We start from the raw sequence: 16,179 nt of genomic DNA, 5'->3' as shown, positions 1-16,179 counted from the left end.
AAAAAAAAAAGATTTTTATACAGCCTTGGAAGCCCTATGGAGCAGCTCCACTCTGTCCTATGCTGTAACTTTGAGTCAGAATCAACTGGATTGCAGTGGGTTTGATTTTCGTTTAATCACAGTTATAATTGCTGTTAATATCAGATGCATTCTTTATTTTCATTTCTATATTTATTAATCATTTTTATTTCTTCATTTGTGAATAGTTAGTAATGTCTTTCCCCATTAATGTGTTGTATTTTGGCCTATTTTGTTTTATTGAGAGTAAGAGCTATTTCTTATTGAAGAAATTGGTCCTTTCTCATAATTATTACAAACAACATGTTTTGAGTTTGTGTCTCTTTCTATATCAATTTTTTAAATAATTTGTTTATTATATTTTAAACATAATGAAGTCTAGCAAGCTTTATGATTTCTACCATTGCATTTACGCTTAACAATTTTTCCCCATTCCAACTATAATTTTTTTATAATTGTGGTTTTTTTTACACTTAGCCCCACACATTCAATAATATGGTGTCAGATATAAATATTTTTTCCAAATAGTTAATCAGTTAGCCTAGAATCTTCATTTCCATGCTGATCTAAAATGTCTTCTTTAATGTTTAAAAGTCTCATATTTACTGGGGTCTGACTTTCTGCTTATCTCTTGTCATCTGGTTATCATCTAATCAGCACACACACCATCGTATATTTCCATATCAAACTTGGTACAAAATATGAGAAAAATCATCATGTTGGATAGAGTGGCACCCATGCTATCATGATTGGAGTCCAATTTCTTAAATGTAGACTTTGGGCTCTGGTTCAAACACCAGAAGCAAAATCAGCCTTTCCCACTCAGTGGTTATGTGTCCTCAGACAAATTATCTAACATTTTTGTCCTCTGTTTCTTCATAGGTGAAATATAGGATAATAATGCTCCCTGTGCTTATTCTGGGATAAAAAAAAAAAAAAAAAGAATGGCCATCGAGTCAATTCTTACTCATGATGACCCCACGCATGCATAAGGTTTTCAAGGCTGTGCTTTCAGCAGCAGATCACCAAGCCTGTCTTCCAAGGCACTTCTGAGTGGGTTGGAATTGCCAGTCTTTCAGCTAGTAGTCAAACACTTAACTTTTTGCACTACACAAATGGTTTTATAACTTGTATAAAATGATCGACATATAATGTGTAGTAAAATGAACTCTGGTGGCACAGTGCCTAAGGTAATTGAATAGTATTTAATTAGTGTCTTTCTCTCCATAACTACACTCTCTGCAAAGAAAAAATAATCAAACAGGAACCCAACTCAAATAGTGAGTCAAATTATTTTCTTTTTTAAAATTCTTTTCTTCTTTTCCTTTGTATTCTATGTCCTCTGTCTTGGGCTTTCTGTGAAAGTTGGTGACTTACATGAGACAAGACCAGAAGAACCCTTCCCCATGCTTCAAACTGATAACAATAGATAAAGAGCTCAGGCATCTCTCTCTACTGAAGTTCTCAGGGTCATGATGAGGATTCTTTCACATTTGGAAGACAAATGATTTACAATCAGTCATGAATGGCAATTGTTGAAGATTGGTGGATGTGAAGGCAACTAGGGAGAAGCTAAGGTGATTCCAGCATTACAAATGAATGACAGAAGTGAGGAAAGTTGAAAAATTATGAGAAGAGGTGGGAAGCCTGAAGAGGAAATACTTAGCTTATTTCTGAGTGTTGAATTTTAGGTGGCAATAGGACACTCAAGAAATACCTTAGAAACTGACAATCAAAAACCCCAAAGAGAAAGCATTCAGATGAGGGAAAACTCAACAAAGCTTTTGCCAGTATTGACCTAGGAGTAATGAAGTCTATCAGATCCTGGACTTCACATACCCCACAGTAGAGGATCCTCGATTAGGCCCAACATCAGTTGTAATGATAGTAAATATGAAAGCAGAATAAAAGGCAAAAGCACTTGGAACCTTTGTACAGAAGACTTGCTACTGTGCTACAAGCCTAGTGTAAAACTCCTAGGAACAGGAGATGCCAGTCTCAATACTAGTTGGCACTGAATCAACTCCAACCAATGACTCTCCCATGTGTGTCAGAATAGAATTGCTCCATCGGGTTTTCAATGGCTGATTTTTAGAAGCAGATAGCCAAGGCTTTCTTCCAGTGGGCTTCTGAGTGGACTCAAACCCCCAGTCTTGCTGTTAGCAAAAAAAGTGCTTTGACCATTTGCACCATCCAGGGATCCCATAACAAAAAATAAGGCCCCTTTTCCCTTATCTCTTTGTTTGCCTGTCTCAAGTTACTTTGTGCTCAATTTTTACCCTAGTCATTTCATCTTGAGTTCTAGTTTTCTGTTTCCAAGGTTACTACATCCCCCACACCACTGCAGTTGTTGGAAACTTTGTGGTGAGAAACCTTGGTGATTACTCTGATGCTATTAATCAAGACTACCTCATCAATCCTTTCTACCTAGGTCTTTTGCATGCTAAGCCTTAAAAACTTTCCCCTTAAGTAAGGAAGTCATGCAAATATGGAGCTAGTGTTCCATATGAATGCACGGTCCAAGAGTCCCAAAGGTGGCAAAGCCAGTTGTTTTATGGCTGTGGAGTTATCTGCCCTTTTCAAATGGTTTTGAAAGGCCTGTATTAGGGGCTAAGGAAGCAGAGATCCATCAAACAGGATTCATTTCTTCAATGCAAGCCAAAGACTGTACTTTTTGAGATATCATTAGGTGTCTGTTAAGTTGTAAAGTTCAAATAATGTGCGCTATAACAAGGGAGCTCTAGTAGCATAATGCCTAAGGCATTTGACTGCTAAACAGAAGGCTGGTGGTTCAAACCCACAAGCCACTCCTCAGAAGGAAAATTGGGCAATCTACTTCCATAGAGATACCGCCTCGGAAACCCAAGGAGGGGTTGCTATGAGTCAGACTCTACTCGATAGCAGTGAGATTGGCTTTGGTTATAACAAGGGAGTGATTGCATAGACTGAGAAGCCAGGGAAGGTTTTGTGTAAGAGACCACCCACAAACCTACTGCCACCAAGTTGATTCTGACTTATAACAACTCTCTAGGACAGAGTAAAACTGCCCCATAGGTTTTCCAAGGCTGTAAATCTTTACAGAAGCAGACTGCCTCATCTTTCTCTTGTAGAGCAGCTGGTGAGTTCAAACTGACAACCTAGTGGTTAGCAGCCAAAAGCTTTAACCACTGTACCACCAGAGCTCTTTTATATAAGAGACAGGGATGTGGAATTGCTGCCTCACAGTCTGATATCATGGAGAAGACACAACACCTTTTAGCAATTTTAGACCTAAAATACTTGGTCTGCTTCACATAGGCTGTCTGAACCCATCTCAAACCAAAATGCTCAGACTGAAATGTAAGAACTGCAAAATCGTGAGCAGGATAAATAACCAACTTGCCAATAGCTTAAACCTTACAACTTCATGAGACAACTATGGTGAATATTTTCATTTTATAGATTAAGAAGCTGAGGTTCAAAGGGGTTAAGATATATCACTCCTGTTATTCAAAATCAACACTCTCTTTTTATCTCACCACTACCACTCCCAGTATCTTCTCACAGAATCTGGTTTCTGAGATTGATATGATGCAGTACTTCCTTCTGATGTTCTTTAGCAACAGAAACAGAAAATGCAAGCAAATGGCTTAAAGAACTTGAATGTAGCCTAAAGAACTTGAATGTAGCCTAAAGAAGAGGAAGAGCTGCTGCAGCACACCTTAGCCCCAAAGTCTCTGTGGTATTTAAGGTTGTGTCAAGTTGGCTGGGCCTGATTTAGTGGCTGGGCAGTTGGTGGTAGTTATTCCCCATGATGAGACTGGCAATCAACTTCATGGTGGAATCTACCACAAGCATCTGAGTAGCTGCTTTAGGGATGTGCTCTGCTTCCCATATATAAGAAACAGCTTTGGGAATGGTCTCTAGCTTATGGCATGCTTGAACCCTGCATGTAGCCATGTCATTGTTCAGCAGCCTGCCATGCTCTGCCAACCTTGGGACTTTCAACGGACTTGAATAAATGGCCTGCTGTGTGGTTTAGTAACATCAGGACTGTGCCTTTTTACTTGTAAACCTTGGGCTTGTTGGCCTGAGCAGCCAGCTGCTAAGTGAAGAAAAGCCTCTAGTTCAGTGGGCCGGGAGTAGGAGGCAGAGCTGAAGCTCAAGGTTGAGGGGCTTTCACCCAGTGCCTAGAGCCTTAGAACTCAGACTTAAAGCCTCCAAATTGTAAGAATAAACTCCTTTTTGTTAAGGCCATCCCATTTGTGGTATATTCCTGTCAGACTGGCACAGTCATTAGTGACCAGAACAGTCTCTAATGCTGCAAAGACCCTAGAGGCTGTCAGGACACTTGGCCAATCTAGCAGTCACAGCCAAGGTCACAGTGCAGTCAGCCTCTCCTCCTCTGCCTTTTTCTAGTTCATAGGAAAGCTCATTGGAGGAGATAATTTTGGATGGTCTTTTCAAAATGTGTTTCGATGTTGTTGTTGTTAGGTGCCATGAGTTGGCTCGGACTCTTAACGACACTGTGTACGACTGAATGAAACACTACCCAGTCCTGTGCCATCCTCACATCCCTTAATATGCTGGAGCCCCTAGTTGCAGCCACTGTGTCAATCCATCTCATTGAGGGTCTTCCCCTTTTTTTGCTGACCCTCCACTTTACCGAGCATGATATCCTTCTCCAGGGACTGGTCCCTTCTGACAACATGACCAAAGTAGGTGAGACGAAGTCTGGTCATTCTTGCTTCTAAAGACCATTCCAGCTGCACTTCTTCCAGGACAGATCTGTTCATTCTTTTGGCAGTCTGTAGTATTTTCAGTGTTCTTTGCCAACACCACAATTCAAAGGTATCAACTCTTCTTTGGTCTTCCTCATTCATTGTTCAGGTTTCACATGCGTATGAGGCTATTGATGATACCATGGCTTCGGTCAGATGCACCTTAGTCTTCAAAGTGACATCTTTGCTCCTTAACACTTCAGATAGTATTGTTGATATATATACTAGTTGTTGTGGAGTCAGTTTTGACTCATGGCAACCCCACACATGTTAAAATAAAACTGTATTCCATAGGATTTTAATAGTTTGTTTATTTTTTTAGGATGTAGATTGCCAGACATTTCTTCTTGAGGAGGTTCAAACCTCCATCCTTTTGGTTAGCAGTTCAGAGTGTTCACCAGTTACACCACTCAGTGACTCACTACTGATATATACAGTATTTTATAAAGGGCTTTCAAATTCTATCATGTAGATAGTAGAACATGTTTCAAATCAGAAAAAAAAAATATCCAGAATGATACTTCATTCTCAAATTTGATGCCTGTTTGAGAGAGATCCTATACCTTTCTGCCATAAGAGAGAAAGTAAGTTAGTCATAGCACTGGGGTCAAGGGGACAGGTTCGATGACCTCCTAACCAGTTAGAATTGCTCTGTAGCTGAGTGCTTATCTATTTATTCACATCTTCATCCAATAATTATCAAAATATATTTACTATTGGCAGACACTTTGCCAAATGTTGGTGGTACATTTCATCAACAAATACACATGGTTCCAACCTCCTGAAGTTTAGGGTCTAGTATAGGATACAGACAAGGAGCAGACAATTATAACATAAGGAGGAGAAATTCAAAATGTAATAAAATCCTATGTAAATATTGCTAACCTGCACCTGAAAGAAATGATTTATTTAATGTCCACACACTTATACCTTGATTTCCTGGAGATAAGTCTTGTGTGTCCTTCATCACAAGGTGGCCAAATTAAGTCACTAGAATTGGAGATTACTAAACTCTTTTCCCTTGCTGGAAATATAGCATAAAATTCCTACCTTAATTATGACTTAGTAGTGTCTGGATCTTTCCAAAGGGCCAGTTAATATCCTAGGAGAATAAAGGCCTTCTAGCAGAATAAATCTGTCCACGATAATTAGTATGGATGCTCTCTTGGGGTAAAGACATTTTGCAAAGAAATTGCAAAGAGAGGAAAATCACCATAAAGCTGCTGAAATAAACTTTATGATTTGCATCATCTCTTTGGCATTTTAGATGTTGATGTTTCCACACTGCTGTACGGTGCTTCTGCCTTTCATGAGTGGAGAGTTGGTTTCAGGCATTATTTCCCTAAGTGTGGTTTTATTGTGGTATTTTCTGTAAGTTACCTGTAGTCTGTGGCCAGCGCCAAGCCTGCTGCTATCCCAAACACAATCATCTGAATGTCAATCAGAGAAGGAACCCTTTGAGTTTCATAGGAAAGGAGAACAATGGTGACATGAGCAGTGCATTCTCCCCAGACTGGAAAGACTCAGAAGCATGGATGACTCTGGCTATGAATGTAGAGAAAGACCCATAATCACACTGCAAATTCCAGAGTCTCCACATGCAAAATCACATATTTCTATCACTTGCACAGAGGATTTATAGCTAGGTTGAGCATATAATTTATCATCCAAACTGGTATGCCTTTGAAAGTGAAAGGGGATGCTAAAAATAACTAATACTTGATAGGTGATTGATAACATTATTAACAATGACTGTCTGAGCAAACCACAAGATAAGGTCACCATTCTTGCAGCAGATGATCTTGTCTCCTGAAATGATAATAGGCTTACATTACATTTATATTGTGTTTTTCCAAGAGGTTGTCTACATAGTGCAGTTACCTCTGGTCTCATACGAAAGGTGTTGTGTATGTATGTGTTTGTCTTAGGCATCATAAATTAAGACTGAGATTGGAATTAACCCTCCCCCCTTTTTTTAATATGCATGTAAAAAAGAAATTAATATTTTGTCAGAAAAAAATCTCCAAACAAATTTTCCTATAATGTTGTCATGGTCCCCCATCTATAAATCAATTCCATATCAGACTTAGAAAAGAGAGGAAAAAGACAGAGATGATAAACAGTTAGTGAGTGTTCTGGTTACCTAGTACTGCTCTAACAAGAATATACCACAAATGTGATGGCTGAAAAAACAGGAGTTTATTCTCTTACAATTTTGGAGGCTAGAAGTCTGAGTTCAAAGTACCAGGCTCTAGGGGCTGGGTGAAACCCCCTCAACCTTGGGCTTCACCTCTGCCTCCTGCTCCCAAGTCACTGGAGCTAGAAACTTTTCTTTACTCAGACAGCTGCTGGCTGCTGCGACTGACAAGCCCAAGGTTGACAAGTAAAAAGGCACAGTCCCAATGTTACCAAACCACATGGCAGGCCATTAATTTAGGTCCATTGAAAGTCCTAAGGTCGGCAAAGCGTGGCAGCCTGCTGAATGACCCAGCTACATGCAGGTTCGAGCATGCCGTAATCTAGAGACCATTCCCCAAGTCTCCTTATATACAGGAAGCAGACCACATCCCTAAGGCAGCTACTCAGCTGCTCATGGTAGATTCCACCATGGAGTTGATTACCAGTCTTATCATGGGGAATAGTACATCCAACTGCCCAGCCATTCAACCAGTCCCAGCCAAGTTGACACACAAACTTAACTACCACAGTTAGATACATAGATACATAGATATAGATAGATGACAGATAGAGAGAGAGAAGTAGAGAGATAAACAGACAGAGAGAGAAAAAGGACAGGAACACAAATGCGTAGATTTCTACTTAGTTCCATCATTTTTTCCTATCCTCTAATTTCCCTATGCTGAAGAGTGATGAAAGCTCTGAAAATTAAGAGGCTAAAAATACATTTTAATCAAGTAGCATAATTTCCTTTGAGAGTTTCTGAATAGCGAAGCAAATAATTTATTTTCCTTTTCTTTTACAGGAAAAAAATACATATTTTTAAAGCAAGACAAGATTCCCAAAAGGAAAGTAAGTCATTGCTTTCCCATTGTTTCCACTTCTGATAGACTTATAGTTTCAAACTGCCTCTTCTCTGTGCTTCTATAGCCCTTTGGGCATATTTCTAGCCTAATTTTTATACATTTTGCTCAGAACTTATTTGACTGCATAGCTTTTCTTCAGCAGAATATGAGTTCATTGAAGCAGAAACTGGCTTATGGATCTCCATAACCCAAACCAAACACACTGCCATCGAGTCGGATCTGACTCATAGCAACCCCTCCATGGGTTTCTCAAGTGGTAGCCCTACCGAAGTAGATTGCCCAACCTTCCTTCTGAGGAGTGGCTGGTGGGTTTGAACTGCCAGCCTTCTGGTTAGCAGTCAGATACCTTAGACACTATGCCACCAGAGCTCCTTATGGATCTCCATACTTCTCTGAAAATTTCTGAGGTCTAAAGGCTGAAGAGGCTAACTGGGAAAAATATATACAAAGAGTGGGAGGGCACAAGACCAGTCAAAGGAACTGCAAGAAAGACAGTGCAAATGGGTCACAGAGAGTGCAGGGAAGAGAGGGGCAGAGTCCTGAGGCCAAGTGAAGGATTTTGATCTTTGTCTTGAGAGCTACAGGAATTGCTTTGGAGAGATTTTCCATTGCAGTGTGGAGAACAAACTGCAGCAGGGAATGACATGAACAGATGCCAGAAGACCATTTAGGAGGCTAATGACAGACAATATTGGGGTTAAGATGAGAAAAGAATTGGAGGAGAGGTAGTGAATAGTATCATATATGAAAGAGATAATAAGAAAGCGTAGGCTTGAGGATAGAGGTTTGTCTTTGTCCTGCCAAGTGAAAAAAGGAGAGCTAAGAGTTCATTCAACTCTGAGTCTTAAACACTAGCTTGGTAATGTGTGTAAACGAACAATATAGCACCCACCACCACAATTTCACCCATGAGAATTGTGAATCCCAGGAAACCTCAATCTTCATCAGAGTGTAAAAACCAAACCCCCTGCCATGAAGTTGATTCCAAATCATAGCCACCCTTTACAATAGAGTAGAACTACCCCATAGGGTTTCCAGGGTTGTAAATGAGAAGCAGACTACCTCACCTTTTTTCCTGTGGAGCAACTGGTGGATTCAAATTGCCAACTTTTTGATTAGCAGCCTAATAATGTGTTAACCATAGAGCCATCAGAGTGCCTATCAGAATGAAACGGGGTAGAAATGAGACCTCTCCACAGACCCTTTTGTAGGCAGTGATAATCTGCAAAGTCCAGGGTGACCACTGGAGCTTGTGGAGATGTGAGAACCTGACATGTCAGTACCAAAGGGATGAAAATCCATTTACAATAAAGTAGCTAATAGTGATATCCCCATCCCCTGTGTAGGGCCATATCATGAGGTTTCCATGTGTGAGTACAGACCTCTCCCACGAGTTGGTGTCTGTATCAGGAGTAACAAATAATTGGTCTCTGGCCAGTGTCAGTTGGTTTTAAGTAAATTGACTTTGGGAAATTTGTCCTGCTTTTGCTACTGTCTGTCAGAGGTGTAAGAATGGGAATGTTCAGCTTAAGGGTTTCCTTCTCTGAAAAGTGTTCTTTGAGTACCAACTCCCACACCACCACTATCCCCCGCCACCTACAGTAGACACAACACCCTCCTCTCTGCACTGTGGATCTCTCAGAGCCCCCGGTCTGCCTCTCTGTGCTGTCCTGGGAGGCCCAGAGGTCAAGGACTCCTCATTCATCTTTCTTTCCCCACTGCTGGTTCAGAGTAAGCACACAGTAAATTTTGTGGAAGGAAGAAAGGGAGAGGGATAGAGAAATGAAGGCAAAGAAGAAGTGGAACAGAAGTGTGATTTTCCTAGCCAAATGCCCTTGAGTGTGTCTCCCTCTCAGCCTCAGTACAGCCCTGGCTGTCTCTTGTTAAGGGATGTGCTATAGATCAGCACAGCTTGGTGAGGGTAACCTCACTGTTCCTTGGCTCTCCAGTTGCTTATATTCCAGTCCCCTTTCTTCACTTTCTCAAATGTCTCCATGACCTGAAATTCAGGGAGTGTTTTTTTTTTCTTTCTCCAGATGAAGGAATGCCAGCTGTTCCCATCCAGGTAAGAATATCTCTGAACCTTTTTCTGAGATGACAGTGGCAACACAGATACCTCAGATGCCAGGAGAAGTTGACCTCCAAGATCACTTCTGACCCTAACGTAGAAGAAAGAATATCAAATGCCAGTATTTGTGACCCCATAGGGCCATGTACAGAGACTGGCGACAGAGGCAGCAGCCTCCTCTGTTGTATAACTAATTGAAAATAACTAACATTTACTGAGCACTTAGTTTATGCCAGGCAGTAGGTTGAACACTGCACCTAGTTTTTAATTTTACTGCCCCAACAATCCTCTAAGATTAGCACCATGAGTTTCTCCCATTTTACAGATGAGAAAACCGAGTTCTTAAGTGAATTTTCCAAGGCCAGACAGCTGACAAGATGGCAGAGCCAGGATTCAAAACCAAGTCTCACTTCAAAATTCATGCTCTTCCGCCTACACTTTACCACTTTGTGTTTTTTCTCTGGAGATTATAGCATGAATGAGATCATCCTTGGGTTATTTCTTTTTTAAAAGGAAACTATCTCTAAAAATGGGTGGTTAAATATTATAGCCCAGTCAAAATAAGGTGTCATCAGGTCATTTGCTTTTGTAAGAATGGACTGCTCACAGGGCCCTGAAACACTGAGAATTTTAAGTGGTGATAACATGCAGCAAAGAGCACATGCCCAAGAAGGCTCTATACTGTGGACAACACAGGAGCTCTGTCTGTTTGGGGTAGTTGTTGGGGTGGGGACAACCAACTACAAAAAATAACCAAAAAGGTGGGGATGCTGTTGTGGGAGATATAGTTTACCCAGGGTCAACCCTGTGTTGAGACTGAAGTGTAAAGAAATGGCAAGAGACCAGGTCTTAAGATGGGCTCTCCTTTTGACCCACAGGGAAATGCTGGCCAGGCCCTTGCAGAAGAGCTGTGCTATACCCTCATTAATCACAGTGTCCTTGGGAGAAGACCATCAGTGAACTCTGCTGAGAAGTACTATGAGAATGTTTACCCTCAGGATGAAAGGCCTAGAAAGTCCTTCAAAGGAACTGAGACCGAGTATTCACTTCTCCATGTGCCTCCCACCCCTAAGCATCCACCTTCCCCAGAAGATGAATATGAACTTCTCATGCCTGATAGAATCTATTCTCACTTCCTGCAACAGCCACATCCCCTTATGCCCCCTTCTGAGACTAGATTTTCCCATTTATAACAATGTAGATAGACCAGAATTTGTTTAATGGTTACCATCCAATCTGTGAAACAAACAGAAGTCCAGGATAGGGTTCTGGTTGAAGTAGGTATGGGCAAATTACTCTTCCAGCTTATCTCACACCCTAATCCCTTCTATAGGGGTCACTTCAGAGCATGGCTTGCAAACCATAGGGCCACTCAGATCCTGCTCAATATCCGGTATGCAAAGATCAACTAACTATCTTGAACACCACTCTTTGAGAATATAATGACCATCTTTGGTTCTAACTGGTTTTCTTAAGAAATGGACAGCTCTACCGAGTGTGAGAGAGGTTCCCTACAAGGCTATGCACATCACAAAGGGTTCTGCTCTTTAGTGCTGTTTTTTCTTATAAATGTTCACAGGATTGTCTTGTGAAGTCATAAGGAAGCTTTCCTTATGATACTAAGTGAATTGAAGTGTGAGTCTGCTCATCACATAGATGCAAAGTCCTCATTGTCACCTTCAGTTCAGCCCCAAAGTAACAACCTGTGGTGTTCCTCCACTCCATGCCTCTGTGCAGTGACCTCTTGCATAGCTCTCCTACAATTTGTTGGTCCCAGTGGTTTGGTTGATTATATGGTTCTGGACCAGGTTCTTATCATAATTTTAATCTGTGTGTCTAATTTTGTTTTCTTAACTTTCTTTTTCTTCCTAAAAATCTTAGTAAGAAAATCATAGCATCAGGGACTGATATAGTAGAAGGAACTTTGGAGCCTCCACAATCCTCTACTCTTTTCTTTTTTAATTCAGAGAGAGTAGTTTGCCCAATGTTACACTGCCAGTTAGTGGCTGAGCTTGGATTAGAATCCATATTTCCTGGCTTCCAATATACTGCATAGAAGATTCCCTACTATATGGTAAATGTATATATTAAATAATATGCTGTGTGTAAAATATGAATAAATGTCCACATGAGAAAAATAAAACATACACAGCTATCCACAGACCTTTTCTAACGAGCACTCTTGTACATGCAATTAGGACTCCTCATCTTTTCTTCAGTTTTTAGGATTATATCTATTCCCTAATCCAGGAGTCAGCAAACTATGGGCCACAGACCAAATCTGCAAACTATGGGCCACAGGCTCACTGCTTTGTTTTGTAAATTTTATTGGAACACAGCCATACTCATTTGTTACATATTGTTACAGTCAGTGGCTGTTTAACCATGGGAGAGTTGAGTAGTTATGACAGAAACTAAGTTGTTCTTGTTATGTGCTGTCAAGTCAGTTCCAACATATAGTGATGCCACGTGACAGAACAGAAATGCCCATAGGATTTTCTTGACTGTAATCTTTATGGAAGCAGATTGCCAGGTCTTTCTCCAATGGAGCCTCTTGGTGAGATTGAACTGCCAACCTTTCAGTTAAAGGGAGAGACTTTTGCACCACTCTTTGGCCCTTTACAGAAAAAAAAGTTTGGAGACTCCTGCCCTAATTGAGTATACTTTGAGCTAAACTTTGTGTTGTTGTTGTTGTTATGTGCTGTCGAGTCAGAGCCAACTCATCGCAACCCCTCCTTGGGTTTCCGAGGCAGTATCACTACCGAAGTAGATTGTCCAACCTTCCTTCCGAGGAGTGGCTGGTGAGTTTGAACCACCAGCCTTCTGATTAGCAGTCAAATTCCTTCAGCACTACACTACCAGAGCTCCTGAGCTGAACCTTAGAAAATCAAAATTTGTTTTGTCATTGATGTGAACTCATAAGAGCTAGTATCAATAAACCAAACGAAACCAAACTCACTGCCATCAAATTTATTCTGACTCATAGTGACCCTCATTGAGTTTCCAGGGCTGTAAATCTTTACAGAAGCAGACTACCTCATCTTTCTTCTGCAGAATGTTCAGTGGGTTTGAACCATCAACCTCTTGGTTAGCAGCCAAATGTCTTAACCACTATACTACCAGAGCTCCTTGGTTCCAATAAAGAGGTATGGAAACATTAAACCACAAGTTAGATGAGTGAGACAAAAAACAATTAGCAAATAAAATGTTCCTACATTCACACTTCTCAACTGGCTGCTTTACTTAACTCATGACACTGTCCTAATTTATATATATATAGCAATTGCCATCATGTCACCTCTGACTCATGATGGCCCTGCATGTGTCAACATACAACTTACCTCCACAGAATTTTCAGCTATTGTGATCTTTTAGAAGCAGATCCCCAGGCCTTTCTTCTGAGGTGCCTCTGGATGGATTCAAACTTCCAATCTTTTGATTACTAGCTGAGCACTTAAACATGGTAGTCAGTCAGGGATCTTAATTTAAGGATAATACAATAGTAAGAAGAAGTCTGTTGAGACAAGGAACAGATGCATTGTGTGTTTAATTATGTTTTGTTCCCAAAGGTAAATTACTTTGTGATTTAAAAGGTGGCATGTGCCAAATGAAGATAAATCTATTGGTTTGAGATTGGATATGTCAACATAGGTTTGCTGGGATTTTAGACAGTTGATAGTCTTCAGCTGAAGAGCCAAGAATATCTTGGTAACATATCTTCTGATAATTTTTATTTTTAGCAAAATTCCTTTATCTGGAACCCTAGCTTTGACCTTTGGCAAGCATTTACTTCTTATGTTCAGAAGGAGGTAGGTGTGCATGGTAGCAGTGAGTACTGTACAAGAAGCTACATGGCTTAGAGGAAAGAATGTGCATACTGGTGTCAGATAATCAATGATTCAAAACCTAGTGCTCTCTTCCTTGCTCTGTGACCCACAGCATGTTACTTGAAGGCTTAGCTTTCTCATGTATAAGTGGGAATATAATGTACATAAATCATCTATCACAAACCTCAAATAAATCTTATCAGAGAACAAAGAGAAGGAAAATGTTTTATGGTCTATGGAGAAAAACATGATGTGACTGGTGAGCTGGTCTACAAAATAGCCTGCAATGGGCAGGCATTGCGTAACCATTCAGCTGTCTTCCCAGTGAAGCAGAAACAACGAATTGTTGGGTTTTTATGCTGGATTTTTTTCACATGAATAATGTGAACCATCACTATGGAAGTTAATGGCTTTGAATATTTTTAGCATAACATGATGTTATAACTTTTTTAGTTTTATCTTTCAAAAACATTGCCTGTCCCAAACAATATATGCATTTTGACTAAGAACATATTGAGCATAAACACCTACCCAAAGAAAGTTGTTCTTTTAATGAAATTTGGACAGATAATGAAAATTAATTAATTTTGTACAGAAGAGCCACATGGAAGAGCTTTGAAATGCCTATTGTGTATGTACATAATGCTGATCCTGTTCCACACATATATCAGGATTTCTTATGAAAACTATGGACCTTCTTCCTCAAAAATACACATTCATGGACATACACCCATAGACACAATGGATACAATTTCAAGAGTTTGGGAATGCAACCCTCAGTTAAGACTCCCTGTGAAGACACTGAAACTGAGCTTTTAAATTATTTTATCAAGTCATAAGTGTGACCAGGGAACTCCCAATCCACCCATTCACTGCTAGTCAAACTGCCTGTAGCTATAATTCACAGTGGTATTTGCATTTCCTATACAGCAAGTACAACCCTGAGGTTTCCATTTTACATCCACACTAACATCTATAAATAACCCCTTATTCTGTGAATAAATTCTTAGTTAGAACATATAAACAGAGGAAGAAGGCAAATACGGGTCAGGAAAATCTACTATTGAATATAAATAAGTTTGAATGCTGGCTTTTTTAGGACAAACTTTCATGACAGGTGCTTCAAATATTCTCAAGCATGGAAGGCATAGTCAGAAGGGAGCAGATGAGTTTCTGAGATCCCACAGGAATCTTCAGAGAAAATTTTATTTATGTTTATCTGACTCTGTTCTTTCCCAAGCTTGGGTTTTTTAGTTCAGACAAGCTGCTTGATCTGAGTGTACCTTGGTTCTGACAATTATTAAATTGGTGTGTGGAGAATACAATTAACTCCCAGTTTGCTGAAGAGGGTTCTTTTGCAAGATACTTGGCAAAACACTAAGTGGCCATTATCATCTCTGAACGTCTTCTTGACTCCGGTGGTCAAGCCTCACAACTCAATCTTCTCCAGTGGCCACTTGCACTCATGTGGATACCCAGAAGTCAGCCAAGCCTGGATGGAGCATGATGCTGAGGGGCTCAGGGTGCCAGGCAACCATCACTGTGGTGGCCCAGTGAGCCACTAAAGAACTATAGGACTTTGGGTTGATCCCTTCACCTCTCCAGGTCTTGGTTTTCCAACTATAAGGAGACTGCCTTCTAATGCTGAGTCTATAAAAACTCAAACTCATAGCCGTTGAGTCAAATCTGACTCATAGTGACCCCTCCTTGGGTTTCCAAGGTGGTGTCTCTACGAAGTAGATTGCCCAGTGTTCCTTCTGAGGAGTGGCTGGTGGGTTTGAACTGCCAGCCTTCTGGTTAGTAACCAAATGCCTTAGGCACTACTCCACCAGAGCTGAGTCTATAGAGGAAAAGAATAAAGTATGTCTGTGGAAAAGTTGCTGTCAGTGCCATGATATTGCGAGTTAACTTATTTTAAAGTCATGAAACAATAATAAAAGCAGAAAAGGAAAACTAAAAAATTTTCTCATTTCTCCTAACATTGATCAGACTCTGAATAGGACAGAGATCCATATCCAGTGTCCATATGTTTTTTGTTTTTTGTTTTTTTTTAAAGAAAAGAAAAAAACCCTCTCTGCTCTCAAGTTGGATCCAACTCATAGCAACCTCTCCTTGGGTTTCTGAGGCAGTATCACTACAGAAGTAGATTGCCCAGTCTTCCTTCTGAGAAGTGGCTGCTGGGTTTGAACCACCAGCCTTCTGGTTAGCAGTGAAATACCTTAGGCACTACACCACCAGAGCTCCCAAGAGTCCATATATAGAAGGAAAAGTAGAGAACTTGCACAATATCTAAAGAACATAAATATATGTAACCAAACCAAAACCAAACTCACTGCCATGGTGTCAATTCCAACTCATAGCAACCTCGTGTGAGAGAGCAGAAGTGCCCATAGGGTATTCCAGGCTGTAATCTTTATGGAAGCAAATTGCCAGGTCTTTTTCCTGCAGAGCTGCTGGTGGGT

At 40.4% G+C, this 16,179-nt stretch overlaps 1 protein-coding gene across 1 annotated transcript in view; it reads left to right on the top strand.

Moving 5' to 3' along the window:
• GCSAM (germinal center associated signaling and motility) overlaps positions 1 to 11,083 on the top strand; it is a 42,839-nt gene extending 31,756 nt beyond the window's left edge. Inside the window, 4 exon segments of the mRNA XM_042781855.1 lie at positions 1,697 to 1,776; positions 7,769 to 7,808; positions 9,859 to 9,887; positions 10,769 to 11,083. Of these exon segments, the coding sequence (XP_042637789.1) occupies positions 1,697 to 1,776; positions 7,769 to 7,808; positions 9,859 to 9,887; positions 10,769 to 11,083 (464 nt within the window).
• The last annotated feature ends 5,096 nt before the right edge of the window (positions 11,084 to 16,179 follow it).

Source organism: Orycteropus afer, unplaced genomic scaffold (genome assembly GCF_000298275.1).
Source record: "Orycteropus afer afer isolate SDZICR_OR568_19922 unplaced genomic scaffold, OryAfe1.0 scaffold00184, whole genome shotgun sequence".
Lineage (NCBI taxonomy): Eukaryota > Metazoa > Chordata > Mammalia > Tubulidentata > Orycteropodidae > Orycteropus > Orycteropus afer.
Note: the sequence above shows the minus strand (reverse complement) of the source record. Positions and strands in the feature narration are given on the sequence as shown.